The following is a 25425-nucleotide window of genomic DNA, read 5'->3' on the forward strand; positions in this document are numbered from 1 at the left end:
AACCCCACCTCCAGCCCCCTATTCCCCGCCCCCCAACACCCACACCGTAAGTTCCTGGCACTGGGTGCAACATATCTGACCCCAAGTCTTCCGAGGCCGTATTCTTGCTCCCAGATCCCCTTCCCGGTCTTCGCTCAGTTTGCAAAGCTCTCCGCAGAGCGGACGTCTGTAAAGCATGTAAATTACAATGGTCACATAGGCTTTGGCCATAGCTTCCCAAGGCTTTTGGCAAAGGGTGCTTTCGCGGTAGTCAGGATGGCCGAGCGGTCTAAGGCGCTGCGTTCAGGTCGCAGTCTCCCCTGGAGGCGTGGGTTCGAATCCCACTTCTGACAATGACGCAACTTTTACTTTTTGTTTGAGTTGCGAAAGTGGTCAGATGTTACACATTCACTTCGTGCTCCCCACACCATCGTCCATACCTCGCTTCGCGCTTCTAACTGCAAGTACCTATCTCGTATCCTGTGAAAGAGTGCATTCAAGCAGTGAGACCCTCAAAAGTTTTAAAATGAAGTCGGAAGAAAAAACGCGGAGTTGTCAGAAGTGGGATTCGAACCCACGCCTCCAGGGGAGACTGCGACCTGAACGCAGCGCCTTAGACCGCTCGGCCATCCTGACTTCCTGTGAAGCACCTCTACTGCCTTCTCTGTTGTAGAGAGCGTAGTGGGATGTGCTGCATTAAGCGTTAGTGGCCCCTGCTGGAATCCCATGGTACACACAAGTGTCCTGATGCTGCAAGCCCAGACTAGGTTCCGCCTCCTGGCCCCTCCCTTCCTCTGCGGCTCCTCTGTGCGCCAGCCCGTCTGGCCCTCCCCCTAGGGACCACGGCGGGAGGTGCACCAAGACTCCCTCTCCCCAGGGAACGCGACCATTCATGGAGAGAAACCACCTCACTCCAGCCTCATAATGCACAATATATTGTGCATGGGTATAATTTCGTTCTGCAGAAATCCCAGCCCTTCAAAAAGCATAGGTTATATTAATTCAATCAATACTTAAGTGCCTGCTATGTGCAGAGCACTGTGCTAGACGACGGAGGAGATAGAAAAATGGAAAGGAATTGAAAGCTTACTCTGTACTAGATTCCATAGCAGACGTTGCAGGGATGCAAACCTGGACACACTTGTTCCCCAAGCAGATGTGATTTCTTCTGCCTCTAAAGCCCCACAACACTCTGGAGTTCTTAGACAAATGAAGGGGTTGGACTAGTTATTTCTAAGACCCTAAATATTAAGTTATCAGCATCTATAAAGCATGAAAAGAACAAAAGAAAGTGTCTGCCTTTAAGGAGCTTGTGATGGGGAGCAGGGGAGATATAATAGGGAGTAGTTGTGGATACAAGAGATACACAGATAAATATAATTACAATGTCATTTGGCTGAGGGCAGAGAGATAGAAGTAGATTTAACAGAGGGGGCCAACCGAGTTTACCCTTGAAAGAAGATGATGCCCATGATAAGATTGGAGCGTGGCGTAGTGGAAAGATCTCCGACTTTGGTTCTGGAAAACCTGCGTGTTCAAATCCCATCTCTGATGCTTCTCCCGGAGTGTGTTTAGTCCTCATCTCTATTCTATGAGGGCCAATGATCAATTAAAATTGAAGAATGCCAGTGATGCACGAAGGAATTTCCAAGTTTGGGAAACGTCTGGGGGACCACTAACTATAGCCCAATGTACAGAAGGGAGTAGTAGGCCTTAAGTGAGGGGACTGACCAAGGACTTTATATTTGAACTTCAGAAACAATAGGGAACCACTGAAAACTCTTGAGCAGAAGAATGGATGTGGTCAGAACTGTTCTTTGGGAGGATAATTTTCCCAGCTGTTAGGTATAGATTCCAAAGGAGAGAGACCAGAAGCCAGGGGGTCAATTAGAAGATGCTTGCAAATAGTCCAAGTGAGAGATTGTTATGGGCCTAGCACCCCAGAAGTTCTCTGGGGTACATCAAAGAACCTTCTCCTTGAGAAACTAAACCGAAGGACAGACACACCTAAAGAGATAAGTGGCACCAGATCAGGACTGAGCTAGCTCTAGGACCACCACCCTTCATTCCCCCTGGGGAGATAAGATTAGGTGTGGTGGCTGCCTTTGTGGCAGGAGGAAGAGAGAGATGGCTTGAGAGATCCACAGCCACCCCTCACCCAACTCCCCCAACCACCACCAGTGGGGGATGGTCCTCCTTCACTAAGGGAACTTTCCACAGTCAGATGATCACCCCCATCAGTCCTCTATAAAAGTACCTGTCTGTCTCCTGCTTGGGGAGATTGGTATCTCAGAGCCGCGCTCTGTGCCATGCCTTCTCTCCATGAGAAGTCCAAGGATTTCTCTCTTGGTTTCCCTTCCCCAGCCCCTAAATTAACGATTATCTTATTCTATTGGATTTGTGTGCAAGAGGGTATAATTCTTTTTTTTTTTTTTTTTGCGGGGCAATGGGGGTTAAGTGACTTGCCCAGGGTCACACAGCTAGTGTCAAGTGTCTGAGGCAGTATTTGAACTCAGGTACTCATGAATCCAAGGCCGATGCTTTATCCACTGCGCCACCTAGCTTCCCCAAGAGGGTATAATTCTTTAAAGAGGAATTCCTAAGGACCCCAAACCCCTAACCCCTATGCCAAACCGCCCACCTATTTCCCCATAACAGAGATGATGCACACCTGTCCTGGAGTAGTGGTCATGTGAGTGGAGAGAGGGAAGGAGTGTTGTGGAGGCAGACTTGACAAGACCTGACAAGACCTGACAAGACCTGACAAGTAATTGGAGAGAGACAAACAAACAGACACAAGTCAAGAGTCAAGAACTCTTGGGGCAGCTAGGTAACTCGGTGGATATAAAGCACTGGCCCTGGATTCAGGAGGACCTGAGTTCAAATGTGGCCTCAGACACTTAACACTTACTAGCTATGTGACCCTGGGCAAGTCACTTAACCCCAATTGCCTCACAAAAAAAAGAAAAGAAAAGAAATGATAATGGAACCCATAAGACCACAAGGAAGAATGTGAAGAAAGTAGACTTCCAATAAAGTGACAGAGTTAAGCAGTCACGATTAAGTCCAAGTCTCCTGCACCTCAAAACAATGACAAACATGAGGGAGGGAGGGAAGGAAGGAAGGAAGGAAAGAGGGAGGGAGAGAAGGAAGAAAGACTTTACACAGTTTAATAGTTTGGAGGGCTCAGTTCAAAATTGTCCTCCAGAATAGCTAGATCAGTTTCACAGTCCCAACCATGATGCATTCATGTACTGATTTTCCCACAGCCCCTCCAGCAGGTGTCACTTTCCTCTTTTGTGAACTTTGCCCATCCGATAAGTGTGAAATAGAACCTCAGACATATTAATTTGCATTTTTCTAATGAATGATTTGGAGCAGAGGTATCAAACACACCAGCTACATGAGGCCAGAACCTGTTGAACCAGATTACAATGAAATTAAGAAACATTTCACAAAATTAATAAAAACACAATAGGGGCAGCTAGGTGGCGCAGTGGATAAAGCACCAGATCTGGATTCAGGAGGACCTGAGTTCAAATCTGGCCTCAGACACTTGACACTAGCTGTGTGACCTTGGGCAAGTCACTTAACCCTCATTGCCCCACAATAAAAATTAAAAAACTAAAAAACACAATAGAACATAGATAATGTTCATGTTTAGTTTTCTAAGTCAATATGCTTTCCCAGTAATCCCTATGTATTGTTTAATGGCTCCTGTTTCTATTTTAATTTAATACCACTGATTTTTAGAGCATTCTTTCATATGACTAGTGATAGTTGACTTCCTAAGAAAATCGCCTATTCATACCTTTTTCTATTGAGGGATACATTTTATTCTTATATATTTGAATCAGATCCATATCTCAGAAATGAGACTTTTTATAAGAGAAATATCTGCAAAGAATTTTTTCTCATTTACCTGTTTCTCTTCTAATTTTAGCTGCTTTGGTTTTGTGATTGGTTCTCTATAACACTCCTCAAACGAGCTGTTCCAGGCCATCCCTTTGTTCCTCAGTCAACTTGGAGTCAGTCCTGAGTTAAAATCCCAGCTCTGTTCCTAAGTGTATGACTCTGGGCAACTTCCAATCCTTGGCTCTTGGTTTCTCTACTTGTTAAATGAAGGGATAAAATGTAGATGACCTCCAACTCTCTCCCCAGCTCTGTATCTGTGATCCTTTGACCTTTTTCTTTATTGAGAAATTAGAATCCATTCATTGTGAGAGCCTTTCCCTCCTCTAGTCTACACCTCGAAACCTTTCTATATCACCCCCATTCTTTTCTCCAACACCAACATGTCCACTTGTTTCTTTGATCTCAGTCCTTCCCATCATCTCTGGGAGTTTGCTCCTTTCATCAGTGCCCTTTTTCCTTCATCTTCAATGTTTCCTAAGCTATTGGCTCCTTCCTGCTATCCTCCATCCTTAAAGAACCATCCCTTGACTCAAGCTGTCCTCTTCTATCTCACCTCCTTTCACAACCAAACTCCTGGAAAAAGACATATATACTCATTGTCTTTACTTCCTCACCACCTCTTTACATCTTTAAACTTTACAATCTGCCTCCAGCTACACCATTTGAATGAATCTGCTTTTTACAAAGTTAAGAATCTTTGAATTACTAAATTTGATAGACTTTTCTCAGCCCTCATCCTCCTTGACTTCTCTGCAGCTTTTAGCACTATTAATCATCCATCCCTTCCTCTTGAATATTTTCTTCCCTCAGCTTTTAGGATTTCTTGTAGTTTTTCTTCTACCTGTCTGACAAATGCTTCCTCAGTTTCCCTTGCTGGATCATCTATGTTGGGTCTCCCAATTGTATGTTTCCCAAGGCTCTGTTTTGGGCCCTCTTCTATCTCTATCTAAGTTTTCTCTCTTTTGGATGCCTCCCCATGCCTAGAATCCTTTCTCACCTCCACCTTAGAATCCCCAGTGTCCTTCAAAACTCAGCTGAAGTGCCACCTCTACATGAAGCGTTATCGGATCCCCATTCCATCCTCCCTTTCCCAACCCTGCCCCAGCTGCTAGTGCCTCCCTTTCCTGGAAAAAAAAATACCTTGTACTTACTTCATAAATGTTTTTCATCTATTTCACAGAAATTAAGAGCTGAAGGGACCTCTCTGGCCAACTAGTCTAATCCACACAAAGAAAGGAATCTCCATTATTACATATCTGATAAATGGTCATCCAGCCTTTGCTTGAAGACTTCCAAGGTAGGAGGAACTCATCACCTCTGAGGACAGTTCATCCTATATATGGAAAGTTTTAGTTGTTAGGGAAATTTTTGCTGACACCAAAAATTTTCTTCTTTGGAACTTCTGCCTGCTACTCCTGTTCCAACCACTCTAGAAAACAATTTGTAGTTGTGCAGGGAAAGTGACTAAAATATCTATACCCATTTACCCAGGAATTTACCTAGGGATATGTACTAAGGAGGTGAAAGACAGAAAGAAGGGTTTTATGTACAGCAAAATATTCATAACAGCACTTTTTTTGTGTGGCATCAGAGAACTAGAAACAAAGTATACGGAAATCTATTAGGGAATAGCTAAACAAAATAAATAGCATGAATATAATGAAATACTATTGCGCTATAAGAAAAATTAACAAGAATTCAAAGAATTGTAGGAAGATAGATAGAGAGATATAGAGATAGAGATATATGAAATGATGCAGAGTGAAGGAAACAGAACCGAAACAATAATATACACAATGGCTATAACAATGTAAGTGGAAAGAATAAAAATACAAAATGAAATGCTGAGTGATTATAATGACCAAGCTTTGCCCTGAAGAAAAGATGAGAAAATGTACCTCCCTTCCTTCTTCACAGAGGTAGGAACTTCAGGTATAGAATATTTCACATATTGTCAATATTTTTAAATTTTGCTAAATTGCTTTTTCTCCTCTTTCTTTTTAAAAAAAAATTTTTTTTTAATGTTTTTGGTGAGGCAATTGGGGTTAAGTGACTTGCCCAGGGTCACACAGCTAGTAAGTGTCAAGTGTCTGAGGCCAGATTTGAACTCAGGTACTCTTGAATCCAGGGCCAGTGCTTTATCCACTGCACCATCTAGCTGCTCTCCTCTTTCTTTTTTATTCTTAGTTTAAAGGGGTGTCCCTAGGTAGAGGAGGGGAAAACGATGTCTTTGGAAATGAAAATTATGTAAAAACAAAATACATCAATACAAAGTTTTAGAAAAAGGAAAAATAACCCCACTTTTTAAAAAAATGACACCTTTACAAAATCAAAATCAAACACATAATGACCAAGCCTGGTCCTAGGGAAGAGTTAAGAAAATGTACCTCCCAGGTCTTATTGGAGAAGTGTGGAGATTAAAGCATAGAATAATCAATAAATGTCTATTGATTGGTTGGTTGATTCATATACTGACAGATGCAGTTGGTGTCTTCGTTTGCTGAATTAAAAAAAAAACTTTTTATTTTAAAATTTTTATTTCAAGAAAAAGTTCACTGATGAGGGAAAAATCTAGAATGAATGAAAACATTTAGAATGAATGAAAAAATATTAAATTATGGTAATAATTCTTCTTCTTTAATATCATTTCTGATACAATCATATAAATTTCTGGTATTGAACCATTTGACAGTGCCAAGGACTTTCTTCAGTAGTTGTGCCTGTTGCACCTACAAGAGCAGTTGCCAGGGGGCATCTCCTCACAGGCATTACTTCCCAGAATAATGGTGGGGTCACCTTGCTGAAGGCACTGCCATGGCAAAAGTTCCTAAATTCAGGGTCTTGGAATGTGTCTATCAGAGGAGATGGTGGTCAAGGTGGTGGTGGTTTGACTTTTTAAATAAAATAAATGCCTATCGAATTGAACTCAGATAAGTGAGTAATAGTGAATATAGTGCAGGTATTCATCCCGGGGGGGAGAATGATAGGGAAAGAATGTTGCAGAAGTAGGTGCTCCTGATTATGCCAAGCTATTTAAAATAAGATTGTTGGGTTGTTGTTGTTTTTTTTTTTTACAAGAGTTCAGTTTTTACATGGAAGGAACACCCCAGAGTGGTAATGGGAGGCACGCCCATGGAATTATTCATATTCAATCATTGATGAAACCTCAGGAAGTTTTGCTGAAATTGTACAGGGAGGAAACTGGCCCAGTCCTTTGTGTAGGATGTGAGCAGCACTATCAGCCAAAGGCAAGGAAGTCTGGGAGTGGAGCATGAAAGAGCTGAAGGAGGGTACTTTGACTGTACCAGGGGACTATGGGAGTATGTATTTGGGCAAGGAGGGACATAGGAGGGGAGGAGGAGCCTGGGGACAGCACAAAACCCCTCAGACACTTTTTCTTTCAGTCTTTATCTCCTTGGTGGTTTTCACAACTATGTTCAAATCAATCTACAAACATTTATTAAAGGCCTGCTATGCTGGGTGCTATAGAACAGACGTGTCAAACTCAAATAGAAATAGGGGCCACTAAAGCATACACCAGGGTTCATGCTGACTGCATATTGACTTAGAAAACAACACATTAACATTGTCTGTTTTATTGTATTTTTACTTATTTTGTCAAATATTTCCAAATTCTAATCCAGTTCTGGTGCAGTAGGGAGTATTGTGGGCCAGCAGCACGTTTGACAACTCTGCTGTTTAAGAAGCATTCAGAACAACAACAAAAAAAAACAAACAAGAAAAAAAAATGGGTCAGCTAGATGGCACAGTGGTTAAAGCACCGGCCCTGGATTCAGGAGTACCTGAGTTCAAATCCAGACACTCGACACTTACTAGCTGTGTGACCCTGGGCAAGTCACTTAACCTCCATTGCCTGCAAAAAACAAAAACAACAACAAAAAAAACAAGAAGCATTCAGGCTCCTCAGTGACACTATTGGGGGCAGCTAGGTGGCGCAGTGGATAAAGCACTGACCCTGGATTCAGAAGGACCTGAGTTCAAATTTGACCTCAGACATTTGACACTCTAGCTGTGTGACCCTGGGCAAGTCACTTAACCCTCGTTGCCCCCCCCCCCACAAAAAAAAACAACCAAAAAAAAAAACCCTATTGGCTACTCCTAGGTCTATGTCACTCAAGAATGAATCATCTAATTTGATCCATAGCTCATAAGCTCCCATTTCCACTTAATTTCCCCTGGACCAAGCTGAAATAAATCTCATGTAATTAGAGTTAAGCCAAGAAGATTCACTTAAAGCAGAATGCAAGGTAAATAATGAGCAATTAATTCCAGCAGCATTCCCAACACCCCTTTGCCAAAGCTACCACCTCCCCATACATGTTTTCCATGGACCTCTGGTCTCATCTGCTGTTTAGGCCCTCTGGGCTGATCCTGCTACCTCCTCAACTCAGCGGGAGCAGCATAGAACAAATGGCTGACAACAGGGTGTTAGGTTGGTGTTCACAGCAGCCGTGTTGTATACCTTTGGGTCTTTCAGCACAGTACAGAAGGGGAAGGGTGTTGATTTAGGAATCAGAGAATGTTGTAGAGGCCACTGCTGCTTCCCCTGAGCATAGGACCTAGGTCACCACTGAAACCTCGGACTGTTCTAAGAGCTTGAGCACTCTGGATAGCAACCAGAACACTGGAAACTACAGGCCATTCTGAGAGCGCTGCTCCTTGGCACACCAACTAGAAACAAGATGTCAGGCCATGCTTGTGACTTTTTCCCTCTCTTTCTCATATTGCCCAGGGCTTTTTTCAAACCTCAGTTCGTCGGGGCACAAGACTTCTGTCTTCTTTTCATACTGGTCACAATGAAAGCTAGTAAGCCATACACATGCTTCTGGAAGATGTAGTTGCCAAAGAGAATGTTGAACAGATATCATCTTACACCTAGAGGACATGGTCCCTGCCCTCATAGAACTTACAGTCTAGTAAGAGGATAAGAATAAGGTTTAAGCGGGGGAAGCTAGGTGGTGCAGTGGATAAAGCACCAGCCCTGGATTCAGGAGGACCTGAGTTCAAATCCAGCCTCAGACACTTGACACTTACTAGCTGTGTGACCCTGGGCAAGTCACTTAACCCTCATTGCCCCACACAAAAAAAATTAATAATAAGGCACAAGTACAAACTTACCTAGCCTACTACTGTACGTAGCCAGTCCCAGACCAGATCATGCTTTCCATCCCATCCAGTCATCCTCCCATCTGTCCATCTTCTCTGCTCACATTCCTGTTTCTCCCCATCAGGACCAGCACCCTCCACACCAAGATTCCATCACCCCAGTCTCTGGGTTATTTACTCATCTTTGAAATTTCCACCGTGAAGAATCCTCTGGGCCTTAATTTCCTTATCTATAAAACAGGGGCAAATCATCAATCACCCATTGGGTTCATAGGGATTGTGAATATAGGCAGAAGAATAATATTGGTGCTGGTATGAATTCAGGACAAAGACCTGGGTCTGGGGGAGTAGTCGCTAAGGCAGAGGCAAAGCAGATCAAGAAACTAGATGTGACCTAAAGATTGTGGCGGGGTTTCCCCAGTTGTGAATCTGACTCCCAAAAGAGCTGGAATTGCCTTTGTACTATTTTACAAAAAGAGTTGTAATCTCTCTCCTGGCACCTTAGCTGCAAATCAGCAGAGAACCAGCAGATGGCAGCATCTCAGTAGAGAATCAATCATGGGGAACCAGCAAATGGAAATATGGTAGACAAAATAACGCAACAGATGGCACCTGTGGCTCATAACACCGTGGGTAAAGCAGCTCACAAGTTGTGAAGGAAAGCAGTCCGGTAGATGACATCACCAAGCTGGTAACTGATATCAGTAGTGACAGCCTCTAAGACAGAGGATGGCTCAGATGTACATCCATAGATGAATGAGTGTCTCATGCTATGAATGATCTTATTATGGGCCTAGGACCCCAGAAGTTTTCTGGGGTACATCAAAGAGCCTTCTCCTTGAGAAACTAAACCAAAGGACAGACACACCTAAAGTGATAAGTGGCACCAGATCAGGACTGAGCTAGCTCCAGACCCACCCCTCTTCATTCCCCCTGGGGAGATAAGATTAGGTGTGGCTGCTGCAGGAGAGAGATGGCTTGAGAGATCCACAGCCACCCTTCACCCAACTCCCCCAGCCACCACCAGTGGGGGGATGGTCCTCCCTCAATAAGGGAACTTTCCACAGTCGGATGATTACCCCCATCAGTCCTATAAAAGTATCTGCCTGTCTCCTGCTCCAGGAGCCATGCTCTGTGCCATGCCTTCTCTCCATGAGAAGTCCAAGGATTTCTCTCTTGGTTTCCCTTCCCCAGCCACTAATTAAACTATTATCTTATTCTATGGGATTTGAGTGCAAGAGGGTATAATTTTTTTTGTTTGTTTGTTTTTTGCAGGGCAATGAGTGACTTGCCCAGGGTCACACAGCTAGTAAGTGTCAAGTGTCTGAGGCTGGATTTGAACTCAGGTACTCCTGAATCCAGGGCCAGTGCTTTATCCACTGCACCACCTAGCCACCCTCAAGAGGGTATAATTCTTTAAAGAGGAATTCCTAAAGACCCCAAACTCCAACTCCTATCCCTATCCCAAACCCCCTACCCCATTTCCCCATAACAATCTCTACCTGTTTCCTTTCTCCCATGGCTGTTCTATTATTACATATATTCCCTGTGGATGTTCCTTTTTCCAGAAGCAATGGGAGAATCTGTGAGAAAGTATTCACCTGTATGCATGAGGTGATTTCCTTTGTTATTTACCTTGATGTCCTGTTTAATTACATGTGTTTTGCTTTGAACTAATGTGTCAGTTCAACAAACAATTATTCAACTTCATTCAACAAGTATTTATTGAATACCTTCTGTGTGTCAGACACAAAGGAAAGAAAGACAGCAATCCTGTGCTGGGATGAACCAAGGTTTGGAAAATCATAGGGCAGGATGAGAGAAAAGAGGAAAAATTCACAGACCCTGGACACTTGGGGATACAAGGACAAAAATTAAATTGTCCCTGTCCTCAGAGAGCATATATCCTACTTGGGGGATACGATATGTATACACCAATTTGTTTTTAATTAAATTTTACTTTTTCAATTATCAAGCATTATTTTTTCTCCCTCCCCCCCCCAAAAAGAAAAACAAATATGTAACAAATGGTATGGGGAGGGGGGCAGCTAGATGGTGCAGTAGTAAAACACTGGCCCTGGATTCAAGAGTACCTGAGTTCAAATCTGGCCTCAGACACTTGACACCTACTAGCTGTGTGACCCTGGGCAAGTCACCTAACCCTCATTGCCCTGCAAAAAAACAAAAACAAAACCAAATGGTATGGGGGGCGTCTGGCCCATGTGCTTGACCCCCTCAGTTTTCTAAAATGGCATCTTCAAGTGAAGGACAATAGGGAGATGCTTCTGGGAGAATTATGAGGACTGGAGCATGCATGGACATATAGATATAACTGCTTCTACTCAACCTGCTACATGGCTGGTAGAAGCCTTTTTCTGTTGGCTCTGTAGCTGCATTTTTTTGTGACCTTCAAAAAGGCCTAAATCAGCACCAGCCATGGCTTTTGCAGCATTTGCATCTGAGGTAGCAAGAGGACTCCTTCACTTATTGCTTCTGGTAAAAGAACCATGCTGTAAGGGGAGGGGGCCACCAGGCCTTTACCCCTGAGACCACATGAAAGAATCTTGAGTTCATGGCCTTCTTTTCCATTTTGGTACAAGGAGTAGAATCTCCAATATGAGCCAGGAGCTTGAGCCATAGGAACCCCAAAGCCCAGGAATCTAGGACAGGAATTATAGTTAGCCCAGTACTGATGTCCTGAAGACCACAGGTACAGGATTCCAACTCAGCAAAATTTTTAAGGGATGCCACCTTTGAACATGAATTTGGTGAGACTGATACTATTCAGGAACTGAATTAAATTGTGAACTTAATCCCTCTCCATGCCAATCCCCCCTCCCATACTCAGAGGGTAGAGGGAGGATTATGCCCCCCAGGTATTGATGGAATATGTTTGTTCTTGCTATATCTGTAAAGCAAATATTCCTTTTTAAAAATACAATTGATGTGAAATGGTTAAATTAAACTAGTCCCCTAAAATTAAGAAGAATACAGATAGTGTGGTCTCAAGTCAATGGTGGAGAAGAAAGGTACCTCAATTCTTTCATGGTACCTCAGAACCCTAGGGTTGGGGCAGTGGAGGGGTGGAGCCAACCCTCAGACAGTGGGGCAATTGATTAGAAATAGGGGGAGGAGGGAACTAGGTGGCACAGTGGATAAAGCACCAGCCCTATTATGCCCAAAGGGCGATAAAGCTGTGCATACCCTTTGACCCAGCAATACCACTTTTGGGTCTTTTTCCCAAAGAAATCATGGAAAGGGGAGAAGGACCCACATGTACAAAAATATTTATAGCTGCTCTGTATGTGGTGGCAAGGAATTGGAAGTTGAGGGGATGCCCATCAATTGGGGAATGGCTGGACAAGTTGTGGTATATGAATACAATGGAATACTATTGTGCTGTAAGAAACAATGAGCAGGAGGAGTTCAGAGAAACTTGGAGGGTCTTTCGTGGGCTGATGATGAGTGAGATGAGCAGAACCAGAAGAACATTGTACACAGTATCATCAACATTGAGTGTTGACCTACTGTGATGGACTATATTCTTCTCACCAATGCAATGGTACAGAAGAGTTCCAGGGAACTCATGATAGAAGAGGATCTCCAAATCCAAGAAAAAAAAAGAAAGAAAGAACTGTGGAGTATAGATGTTGAATGAACCATACTATTTCTTTTGTTTTTGGTGCTGTTGTTTTTTCTATTTTGAGGTTTTTCATCATTGCTCTGATCTTTCTCTTATAATATGACTAATGCAGAAATAGGATTAATGTTATTATGTGTATATATATAAAACCTATGTCAGATTACCTGCTGTCTAGGGGAGGGGGGAGGGAAGGGAGGGAGGGAGAAAAATCTGAAATTGGAAAGTTTGTATAAACAAAAGTAGAGAACTATCTTTACATGTAACAGAAAAAATTAATTAATTAATTAATTTTTAAAAAGAGCACCAGCCCTGGGATTCAGGAGAACCTGAGTTCAAATCCAACTTCAGACACTTGACATTTACTAGCTGTGTGACCCTGGGCAAGTTACTTAACCCTCATTCCCTCGAAAGAAAGAAAGAAAGAAAGAAAGAAAGAAAGAAAGAAAGAAAGAAAGAAAGAAAGAAAGAAAGAAAGAAAGGAAGGAAGGAAGGAAGGAAGGAAGGAAGGAAGGAAGGAAGGAAGGAAGGAAGGAAGGAAGAAAGAAAGAAAGAAAGAAAGAAAGAAAGAAAGAAAGAAAGAAAGAAAGAAAGAAAGAAAGAAAGAAAGAAAGAAAGAAAAGGAAAGAAAGAAAGAAAAGGAAAGAAAGAAAGAAAGAAAAAGAAATAGGGGAAGAAGGGTGAGGGAGAGGGAAGAGTAAAGGATGATTCCAAGGTTCTGAACTACAGTGCCTTGAAGGATGGTCATCCCTTTAACAAAAACAAGGAAGTTTGGAAGATGAGTGGGTTTGGGGGAAAATGTAATGTTTTGTTTTGAACACATTGAGTTTAAGATACTTATGGAACATTGAGGTAATGAGATAATGAGGGCTTGGAGTTCAGGGGAGAGACTTGGGGGTTATCTACTTAGAGATGATCATTTAGAGTTTATGAGATCACAAAAGAAGAGGGGGGGAGGGGAAAAAAAAGAAGAGGGCCAAGGACAGAACTTTGGAGGATGCCTATACTTAGTGGGCAAAAGAAGAAAGAAGATCCTGCAAAGGAGACTGAAAAAAAGCAGTCTGAGAGTTTGAGAGAGAACGGGAAGAAAGCAGTGGCACAGAATCCAAAGGAGGAGACTGAGTGGTGAATAGGGTCAAAAGGGGCTGAAAAGCCAAATAGAATGAGACCTGAGAAAAGGCCATTGAATTTAGCAGTTAAGAGATTATTGGGAGGGGCAGCTAGATGGTCCAGTGGATAAAGCACTAACCTTGGAGTCAGGAGTACCTGAGTTCAAATCCAGCCTCAGACACTTAAAACTTACTAGCTGGGTGACCCTGGGCAAGTCACTTAACCCCAATTGCCTTACAAAAAAAAAAAAAAAGAGAGAGAGATTATTGGTAACTAAGGAAGGAAAATGCTCCCCACATACAGAAAAAAAAATTCAAACATGCTATTTTCACTTTTGTTGTTTCTTTCTTGTGTTTTTTCCCCTTTTCTCCTGACTCCTCTCTTGACTAATGTGGAAATACGTTTGACAGGATTGTAATGTATAACCTCTATCAGATTGCTACCTGCCATCAGTAGAGGAGGGGTAAGGGAGGGAGGGAGAAAAATTTGGAACTCAAAACCTTACAAAAGTGAACGTTGGCTTTCTTCTCCCGATCTTTGCTGCTAGCGGCGCCATGGGTCACCAGCAGCTCTACTGGAGCCACCCTCGCAAATTCGGCCAGGGGTCTCGGTCGTGCTGCTTGTGTTCGAACCGGCATGGCCTGATCCGCAAGTACGGCCGGAACATGTGCCGCCAGTGCTTCCGTCAGTATGCGATAGACATCGGCTTCATCAAGTTGCACTAAATTATGTCTACGGATCTCGCTGATTATGGGATTACTTTGACCATCAGTGACCACCGTTTTACTGGACTGTGTTCAGCTATTTGGTCTATCTACCTAAAGATGGATCCTGTTGTGTCTGCTATGATAATTTGTTTATAATAAACAGGTCATTCTCAGTTTAAAAAAAAGTGAATTTTGAAAAATATCTTTACATGTAATTTGGGGGAAAAAGGGTCTGATTTTTTTTTTTAAAGAGATCATTTGCAACCTGAAAGAGAGTAGTTTAAGTCAAGTATTTGGGTCTCGGATTACAAAGGGTTGAGAAGTTCATAGGAGATGAGTAAATGGAGCCAATGAATATAAACACATCTTTCTAGCCATTTGGCTGTGAATGGGAGAAGAGATACCATGATAGTTGGAGGGGTTTGTGGGGTCAAGTGAGTTTTTTGAGGATGGAGGAGACCTGGCCAGGTTTGTAGGCAACAGGGAAGGAGTCAATACATCAAGAGAGAACTACTGAAGAACTACACTGGTATAGGAAATGGAAGAGATGATATCCAGAGCACAGGTGTGGGATTGGCCTTGGCCAGGAGACCGGTTACTTCTTCAGCAGAAACCAGAGCAAAGGGAGAAAGAATGGAGGAGAATAAAGAAGAACTTTGAGGTGTGGATTAGGGCAAAAGAGGGAGTCCTGTGATTTGGTCTGAAAAAAGAGAAATATTTCCAGGGCTCCTGAATTATGATTTTGCAATGTGCTGCTTGAATCTACGGTAGCTTCCAGGTCTCCACAATTGAGAGAAGCCTAGGTAAACAGAAAGAAAGATTGAATAATTGTAGAGGTGTTATTAGTACCAAGGAATAAAGTGTAATAAACTAATAAGAAATAAGCCAACACATAGGGAAGAGAAGAAGATTGTTCCACCTTGCCCTCCCTCTCAGATAAAGAGGCAGATCCCAGAGGAAATTTGCTAAGGTTTTGGGAGTCTAAAGAACCACATTATCAGAGTCTACTCGCAGGACTTTTAAAAGTTGTTGTGTGTCTCTTTTGTCAGTCCGGTTATGTGGCATAAAAAGTTCAACAGATAATTTCTGAGTCATTTTGACATGACTATACATGTACAGTCATGCAAAACATATTTCTATATAAGCCATGTTATAAAAGAAAACTTAGATCAAAACCCAAATGAAAACAGAAACAAGAAATATAAAGACAATGTTAAAAAAAGCATGCTTCAATCTGCATTCAGGCTCCATTAGTTCTTTCTCTGAAGATGGATAGCATTTTTCATCATAAGTCCTTCAGAATTGTCTTGGTTCATTTATAGCTGACCATCATACAATATTGCTGTTACTGTGTACACTGTTCTCCTGGTTCTGCTCACTTCACTTTGTATCAGTTCATACAATTCTTTCCCTCAATTCTGAAACCCTCCTGTTCATCATTTCTCATACCACAATAGTATTCCATCACAATCATATATTAAAACTTGTTCAGGGGCAGCTAGGTGGCGTAGTGGATAAAGCATCGGCCCTGGAGTCAGGAGTACCTGAGTTCAAATCCGGCCTCAGACACTTAACACTTACTAGCTGTGTGACCCTGGGCAAGTCACTTAACCCCAATTGCCTCACTAAAAAAAAAAAAACAAAAAAACAACTTGTTCAGCTGTTCTCCAATTGATGGGCATCCACTCAATTTCCAATTCTTTGCCACCACAAAAAGTGAGCTACTGGGGCAGCTAGGTGGAACAGTGGATAGAGCATCGGCCCTGGATTCAGGAGGACCTGAGTTCAGATCCGGTCTCAGACCCTTGATACTTACTAGCTGTGTGACCCTTGGCAAGTCACTTAACCCCATTTGCCTCACACTCACAAAAAAGTGAGCTACTAATTTTCAATGTCATTTCCAGCAAACGTGGAAATTTACCAGCTTGTGCATTTTCTCTGAGGAGAATTGTATAAAGGAATTTTGTACTAATGGAACCCCAGATATAGTTATGGACCATATAAAAATATAAATGGGAATCATGGGAGTGATCAGCTAGATTCCAGATGGCTTGTGAGCAGTGCCCCCAAGTATCTTGGGAGTATTTGCAACTCTGGTTGAAAGGTATTAAAAGGTAGAAAGTTTACTAGGTGTTCTTTCTGGAAAAATGGACCTTATGCTTCCAGAAACTTTCCCTGTAAGTCCCTTGAATACTCTGAACCCAAGATACACTAGGGACACTGCCTAGTGACTGGCCTTCTGGAGACTGGGCTTGTTGGTTGAGAGGATGGTCAGAGATTGATATGAATCAGGGTAGAACCTCCATGTCTTTGTGGAGTCAGTCAGCTAGGGATCAATGGAACTGGGAGAAATTCCATCAAAGGTGAGGGGTGTAGTGACCTGGAAAAAAAAAATCCAGCCAGGCCACTGAAGAGGACTTGGACTCCAGTAGCCCCTTGGGATCCTCCACTATGGAAAGGACAATGATTAAACTGGGAATGTGACCTTTGTCCAGCCTCAGGGGAAATTAGTAACCAGAGTCACTGGGGCACAAATAGCTGTACACTGTAAAAAACAGATCCCACAATCCCTTAGCTCCCCAGCCCTGACAGTAAAAGCAATTCACTGCCATGGAGGGAATAGTTTCCTGTCTAAATCCTGGTCTGTCTCCTTAGGCAGACCTTTTAGTTATCATCCTTAACAGATGCCCCGGGTTAGGAGGCCCATTAAAGGCGGACCTTGGGGAGAGTTCCTTTGCCAGCTTTTGCCTGGGATTCCAGAACTTAAAACCAAACCCCTGAGATGGATTTTTTGGCTCTAGTAATTATCTCTTATGACAGAATGGCCATTTAAAATGTTTCCAAAGTCCTTTTATATATTGAATCTCATTTGATCCTCTGACTCACCTGCCTTATGGGATTATATTAGGCAAAGTACTTTGTAAGTTTGAAGATGTTACATCAATATGAGCTTTTCTTATTACTGTCTAAGCTGACTCCAGTGTTATAAACAATAATTATAGGAGTCAGGAGACCTGGGTCTTAGTCCCACCTTTACCAACCACTAAGTAGCTTTGTGAGCTTGGACAAATTACATCTGCCCTTGGTTTCTCCATCTGAAAAGATGGAGGAATGAGACTAGACAATATTGTAGTTACCTTCTAAGTACAGAATCTGTGATCAATGATTAAGTACCAAAGGGGGAAATCATCTTTCTTTTTATGGCTTCTTTCTTCCATTCATCTCCATACCTGAAAGAAGATCTGAGTCTGAGAGTTGGGGACTGGAGCAGTGGTAACTACCACCTATGTTCCCCTCACCAAATTAATCAGATGGTATTTTTCATAAATTGAGGTGTAGGGGGCAGCTAGAGTACCTGAGTTCAAATCCAGCCTCAGACACTTGACACTTACTAGCTGTGTGACCCTGGGCAAGTCACTTAACCCCCATTGCCCTGCAAAAACAAAACAAACAAACAAACAAACAAAATAAATTGAGGTGTAACAGAAGTAGCTTTAGTGTCAGAAGCCCTGGCACCCATACACCCCCACCCTGAACTATCCCCAAAACTCTTCTGGGCTCTAAGAAAAGTTGGGAGAAAGTGCACAGAAGAAGTTACCAGTCCCTGGGTTGGGGTAAGTTTTCTTCATAAGTTATTTCAGCTGGGAAAACTTCAGGGAAAGAGGCCCAGTGAACAAAGGCCACTCAATATCCCTGGCTACTCCCTTCTCTGCCCAACCATCCCCTGCATTTTTGAAATAGCATCGCAATTAATTAACTCTCTCTGATTTGGCTTCCTGTGAGAAGTGCCCAGTTTGGTTTAAAAAACCCAAGCCAGATGAAATGAATTATAATAATGACTGACATTTTTATAGAAGTTTGCAAAGCCTTTTGCATTATATCATTTGATGCTTAAAATAACCCTGGGAGTAGCTATCCTGTTGTATAGATGAGAAAACAGATTCAGAGAGGTTACACCAATAAGTATCAGACGTGTGATTTGAACCCAGATGTCTCCTAACTAGAAGCACAGCACTCTACCACCCCTACTCTGCCCACTATATAAAATATACCATCTCCTTATCTTTTCTGCCCAGTCCTTTTGTGCTTATAACTCAGCCCACACAATGAGCTCCTTCTTGCAAGATTGCCTTGCTCTCCAGTTGCCCATACTGTACAATTTAGCACTTCATTCTGTACTGTCTTTTTTTCTTATTGTTCCCTGTGTGTCTTGCCTCTAGTCACTATACATTCCTTGAAAAAGAAATGAGATTGGAAGGACACAGAGAAAATAAGATATTATTGTGATTCTTTTAAATACATTTTATTGATATCGTCTGTTTTTACATCACCTACATTTTAACCTGTATACTGCCTACTCTTCCTCCTAAAGAGCCATCCATTAACAATACACCTTTTTCTTTTTTTTTTCTTTTTTTTTTGAGGCAATGGGGGTTAAGTGACTTGCCCACGGTCACACAGCTAGTAAGTGTCAAGTGTCTGAGGTCGGATTTGAACTCAGGTACTCCTGAATCCAGGGCCGGTGCTTTAACCACTGCGCCATCTAGCTGCCCCAATAGACCTTTTTCTAATAAAATTTTTAAAGAGAAAAAAAATCAACTAAACCAATCAACACATTAAAAATAAAATCTTATTTCCCCCCCAAAAAAAACCTCTCTCTGCTTCATAGAGGCAGCTGGTAGAACAGTAGAGTGCTAAGACTGGAATCAGGAAGGCCAAAGTTCAAATTTTAACTCAGTCACTTTCTAGCTGTGGGATCCTGGACAAGCCTCTATCTCAGTTTTCTCTTTTTTTTGGGGGGGGGGGGTTTAGTGAGGCAATTGGGGTTAAGTGACTTGCCTAGGGTCACACAGCTAGTAAGTATTAAGTGTCTGAGGCCGGATTTGAACTCAGGTACTCCTGACTCCAGGGCCGGTGCTCTATCCACTGCGCCATCTAGCTGCCCCCTCAGTTTTCTCAACTGAAAATGGGGACAATAAAAGCACCTCCTCTCAGGGGTGATATGAGGATCAAATGAGATGATATTGTAAAAAATGTCCCTCTCCTCTTCCTATATTCCCTATAACTGTTCAAGGAACCTCCATCTTCACCATCACCCAGGCTCACCACATAAATATCATCCTCAACTCTTCACTCTCCCTTAACCCCCATGTCCAATCTGCTGCCAAGTTACCTTCCAAACATCTCTCATATAAGCCCTCTCCTCTCTCCTCTGATGCTGCTATCACCCTGGTGCAGGCCCTCCTCACCTGGATGGTTATGATAGCCTCCTGGTTGGTCTCACTGCCTTGAGTCTCTCCCCATTCCAACCCATTCTCCACTCAGCTGTCAAATTGATTTTCCTGAAGTAGACAATGACTCCTCACCATTCAATAAACTCCAGTGGCTCTCTATCGCCTTCAGCATCGAATATAAAAATCCTTGGGGCAGTGAGGTGGCAAAGTGGATAGAGCACTGGCCCTGGATTCAGGAGGCCCTGAGTTCAAATCCGGCCTCAGACACTTGACACTCACTAGCTGTGTGACCCTGGGCAAGTCACTTAACCCTCATTGCCCAGCAAAACAAAACAAATATATATAAAATCCTTTTAGGCATTCAAAGCCCTTCATAATGCTACCCCTTCCTATTTGTTCAGTCTTCTTTCACCTTCCCCCCCCTCCATGTACTCTGAAATCCAGTGACACCAGCCTCCGTGCTGTTCCTCCAACATGACATCCAAATCCCAGCTCTAGGCATTTTCATTGGCTGCCTCCCATACCTGGAATTCTGTTGCTCCTCATCTCCACTTCTGGTTTCCTTCAAGGTTCAGATAAAGTCCCACCTTCTGCAAGAAGCCTTTCTCAGTTCTCCTTAATCTTAGGACCTTTGCTGTGATTCTCTCCAATTCATCCTGTATAGAGCTTGTTTGTACACAATTGTTTCTATGCCATCTCCCTCATTAGACTGTGAGCTCCTTGAGAACAAGGGCTGTCTCTTGTCCTTTTTTGCATCCCTAGCTCGTAGAACAGTTCCCAGCACATAGTAGGTGCTTAATGAATCCTTGTAGGTGACTTTGTTTTGTCAGTGTAAATGTCTAAGCATCTGGAACAGAGAATAGCAGTAGGTGGTTGTGGGGAAAGAGCTGAGGCCCGCATGCCGATGAGAGGACATGCCATCAGTTAAGCTTCTGAGCCTCCTTGGATATAGGCTCAGAAGATATCAAAATACACCAGCTCCATGTTCTAAGGAGCTGAGCAAGGACCAGATATTAGGGCCAGTTTAGGAGACATGACTTCTAGGTTGCTCCATGACGTTATCCGTGTGCAGTCTAGCTGTCTTGGTACAGAAAAGAGAGCATTCAGCCAGCTGTACATAACAGAGCTTCCCAGTTCTGTGCACAATCCTCTTTTGCTACTCTATTTTATATAGAGAACTGCTCCTTTATTTGTTGTTTTTTATACGGAATAAAAGTAAAATACAATTTAGGAAACCCTCTTGCTGTCTCACATCCTGTGCTTTTTCCTTCCACAAATCTTCCATAGATAATCTACCTAATGCACTAGAAGGCTTCTTCTAATTATCTCGATATTGAGTAGATGCCAGGGCAGCGACTGGAGTGTGCATCTGTTATCCTTAATACACAGCCAATGCACCTCCTTTGCTGTTTATACACGTCCTTGATTGTGCCTTTGCTATCACTTCTTACCAGCAAATCCTACAAGTAGGTTAATTAAAAAGCACATTGATTTGCTAGACGCGGTATCATAGCCCAGAGGGAAAAACTGGCCCACTTGCCAGAAATTGGGAAACAAGTTCCCCCTCTGCTCCACCTCACTCTCAGGATCAGAGACGGTTCAAGTCAGGACACAAACAATGATTTTTTTTTTTAATTTCAATATACGGAATTTAGAACAAGAAGTTTTGGAAAATGAAGTTGAGCTCATGTTTGTTTAATCTCACTGGAAGTTTAAAGAGTAACATGCTTTAAAATCATCATCATCAAAATAATTGAAATGAAAATGGTGTTTTCTAATTCAAAGCCTATCAAATAATTTTTTCATTAACTTCTTGTTGTTTTTTAAACTCCTGAAGTGTTTTTGTCTTGTTTGCCTTCTATGATAGGTTTTACAACCCTAAATCAAACTTTTCTTTATATTTAAACAGATCCGATTGGCCAATTTGCAAAAAGACTGACTTCTACAGGAGAGCTTCATAAATCACCTCTCACTCCTCTCCTTGCCCCCAAGCATTTCTTGAGCACTTTCTGTGCACTGGACTGAATATGCAAAAATCTGAGGCATACATAGAGGCAGTGTAGTTAGTGGCTAGAGAGCTAGTTGTGCAGTCAGGAAGGCCTCAGATATACACAATAGTGTGTGACATTAGACAGATGCTATATTTCTCTGTGCAGTTGAGTACCGCAGTAGGTAGAGCACTGGGCCTGGAGTCAAGAAGACCTAAATCCAAATCTGGCCTTGGACACTAGTTGTGTGACCCTATGCAAGTCACTTGACCTATATTTGCCTCACTTTCTTCAACTATAAATGAGGTAATAATTGCACCTAGTTTGCAGGTTGATGTGAGGATCAAATGAGATAATATCTGTAAAAAGCACTTAGCATAGTGCCTGGCACATAGTAGACACCTCAGAAATGTATATTCTCTTTCTTTTTCCTCCCCAGTATCCCAGACAAATATCTAAGACTCTAAGACGCAGAGCAGCTGTCAATTTGTATTGGTAGAGTTTTCTCACAAGAAGTTTCCTACATCAATGAAATCACAGGTCCAGGAGACAGGCAGACAGACAGACAGACAGACAGAGACTGTACACACACACACACACACACACACACAGATGGTCCCTTCTTTTGAGAGATATACAATCTAGTTGGGGAAACAGGATAGGTACGGTAAAAGCCATCAGTGTAGATGGATATTGTGACATTTTTCATATTGCTAGTGATTCACTCATATACCCAGGACTTAAATAAATGGATGTTTTTATATGAAAGAATTGAGAGGCCTCACAACAAAGATAGATTTTGAGTAAAGTTACCATGTGTAACTTGGAGAACTAAAGAAGAAAGATACTCTTTGTGGTCAGAGAAAATGTTTTCTTACTGCTGAGAATTTTTATGTGATTTTTAAAAAATTATCTCTGAAGTCTTTGCTTGGGAGTAGGAGGCAACAATAGAATTTAAATTATAGTCTTTGGATTAAAGTTTTTAGAATTTTAATTAAGGAAATTCAAACACAGAATCAAAGTTTTCCAATTCCTGTCACAATTTTCAAATGAAAAGGAAGTCCCCATATGCACCGAAATATTTATAGGAACACTTTATTTATTTATTTATCTATCTATCTATCTATTTATTTATTTTTAATTTTTTGCAGGGCAATGAGGGTTAAGTGACTTGCCCAGGGTCACACAGCTAGTAAGTGTTAAGTGTCTGAGGCTGGATTTGAACTCAGGTACTCCTGAATCCAGGGCCGGTGCTTTATCCACTGCACCACCTAGCTGCCCCCAGGAACACTTTTTTATGATAACAAAGAATTGGAAACAAACTAGATGGTCATCAACTGGGGACTGGCTAAACAAATTGTGGTACATAAATTTAATGGAATATTACTGTGCTGTAAGAAATGACAAATATAAGAAATATAGAGAAGCATGGGAAGAGCTATATGAACTGATGCAGAGTGAAGTAAGCAGTCACAGGAACTACAACAATATAAATGGAAAGAACAATGACACACCAAAATATAAAAAGTCAATGTAACCTGAGAACAACAAAATTTACTGAGAACTGATTCCCCACCCAAGTCCCCCCTTTCCCAGGCAGGTGAATTACCTGGGGCTGATTGTCTTTGTCATTTCCAGACTCTTGATGGACTTATGGACCTTTCCCCAAGCAACCTCCCAGTGTTCCCCACCTTACTCCCCGGACTTTATGTTATTATGTAAAAAGGATCCATCTGCATTAAGTAGTTTCTATTCAGAGTCAGTAATGCCTATACTTAAATTAGGAGCAGTTCTATTATTTCTTTTGTCAAAGGTTCATTTACATTAATTAGCTATATGTCACTGTGGAGCAATCTTTTTGTTCTATTACCCCATTAAAACCCTGTCCTCTGTTCCCATCTTTGGGTATTCCTAGCTTCCAAGCTTTGAGATACCAGGAGCTATAGTTCCTCTGCCCCGATTAAAGACCTTATTTCTCCTATATTGAATGTTTCCTTAATTTCCAGGTTAACAAACCAAATTATGAAGAGCAAGCAGAACTCAAATGAAGAGATATGAGAGGAAAACACCAACTCACTCCTTTGTGGAGGTGGAAGGTCCAAAGGTATTAAACATTGAATAGGTTTTTGGACTTTTTCAATGTATTGATCAGCTGAGATGATTTTTCTCTCTCTCAAAAATGCTATTTGTTATATGGGATGGTTCTTTGAGAGTGGAAAGGCAACAGATACTTAGTATAATTATGATGAAGTAAGAAATGGAAGCTATCAAATAAAAACTGAAAAGATTGGGTTTTTTAAGCTAGTAATCAAAAACCAAATTATTAGTAGCTGAATGTCTTGTGTGCAATGCACTATACCAGCACTGTCTGGCTTGAGAGAGACATACACTTAAAAATATATTACAAAAAAAGATTACTATTATTCATTCATTTGTTAATTCATTCAACAACTATTTATTAAGGACCTACTATGTGCAGGGTCCTGTGTTCTCTAATGGAGATCAGATCCAAAAATCAAAGAAGACAAAATCTATAACTTTATGGAGTTTTTATACTATCAAGAGGATGAATACATACATACATATAGGCACATGCATGTATGTATGTATGTGTATGTATGTAACAAGTATGCTCTGGCTCATTCTCTTAGGTTTACTCAGCAATTTCCTTCAGGGTTCTAGGATGCACTGACATGTTAGGCTGTATCTCTTTTCTCTGCCATCAACTTGAGCCCCCACCAGCTTTGTTCCCTCCATTTGTTAGGGGCCTGTGATTAGCATTCCAGGTCCATTTGATCACTTAATATCAATAAGCTTTTTTTTTTTATTAAGAAATACACATTTTTATTTATAGTTTTGGGTTCCAATTTTTATCCCTCCTTCCTTCACTCCCCTTTCCCCTCCCTGAGGTGACAAACAATCAGATATGGGTTATACATGTACAATTATGTAAAACATTACCATATTAGTCATTTTGTACAATAAAACTTGAACAAAAGAAAAAAAAGAAAGTGAAAAGTAGCTTGCTTCAGTCTGTGTTCCAGCAATATCAGTTCTTTTTTTGGAGGTGGATAGTATGTTTCATCAATACTCCTTTGAGATTGTCTAGGATCATTGTATCAATAAGCTTTTTTTTTGGGGGGGGGTGAGGCAATTGGGGTTAAGTGACTTGCCCAGGGTCACACAGCTACTAAGTGTTAAGTGTCTGAGGCCAGATTTGAACTCAGGTCCTCCTGACTCCAGGGCCGGTGCTCTATCCACTCAATAAGCTTTTTAAAAGAGATATTTAATTATAGATATGACAAGAACAAACAAACATTTCCCTCCATAACTCTAGGTCATACTCTCCCCTAGATCACCTTGTTCTTTGCAGAAGTAGTCTCATAACTTAGCTCAGTTCATGCATAACACTGGGCCCACCAAGTGCATATCTCAAAGGCAGCCTTGCTGCTAGATGAGTCTGAGGATTAGTTTTAGTTGACATGGGACTAGAAGATTTCTCTTAAAGATTACTACTAGCTCCTCAGGATATCAACTGAAGGACTGGCAGCAATATCTATCTTGGATTTCAGGGACCAGATTCCTGTGGCTCACTCTCCAATGATCCTATACCTAGAATGGGGAAGAGCAAAAAAAGAGACCAAGAGGTTTCCATTTCTTGGGGACCATATGGCTTCATAGGAAGACAGCTCTTCTTCCTCTATGCAGCAGTCTCTCACTGGATG

General features: G+C 41.8%; 1 protein-coding gene and 2 non-coding genes across 3 annotated transcripts; 2 read left to right on the top strand and 1 right to left on the bottom strand.

The window, feature by feature from the left end:
- Window positions 1-249: 249 nt before the first annotated feature.
- On the top strand, window positions 250-332 carry TRNAL-CAG. The gene has a single exon. It is a non-coding gene; the product is annotated as a tRNA-Leu (tRNA).
- Window positions 333-532: 200 nt separating this feature from the next.
- On the bottom strand, window positions 533-615 carry TRNAL-CAG. The gene has a single exon. It is a non-coding gene; the product is annotated as a tRNA-Leu (tRNA).
- A 13710-nt stretch (window positions 616-14325) lies between these two features.
- LOC122743544 (40S ribosomal protein S29-like) lies at window positions 14326-14607 on the top strand. The gene has a single exon (XM_043988586.1). It carries the CDS (start codon window positions 14326-14328, stop codon window positions 14494-14496), a length of 171 nt encoding a protein of 56 aa, XP_043844521.1. The 3' UTR covers window positions 14497-14607.
- Window positions 14608-25425: the final 10818 nt, after the last annotated feature.

Source organism: Dromiciops gliroides, chromosome 2 (assembly GCF_019393635.1).
Source record: "Dromiciops gliroides isolate mDroGli1 chromosome 2, mDroGli1.pri, whole genome shotgun sequence".
Classification (NCBI taxonomy): domain Eukaryota; kingdom Metazoa; phylum Chordata; class Mammalia; order Microbiotheria; family Microbiotheriidae; genus Dromiciops; species Dromiciops gliroides.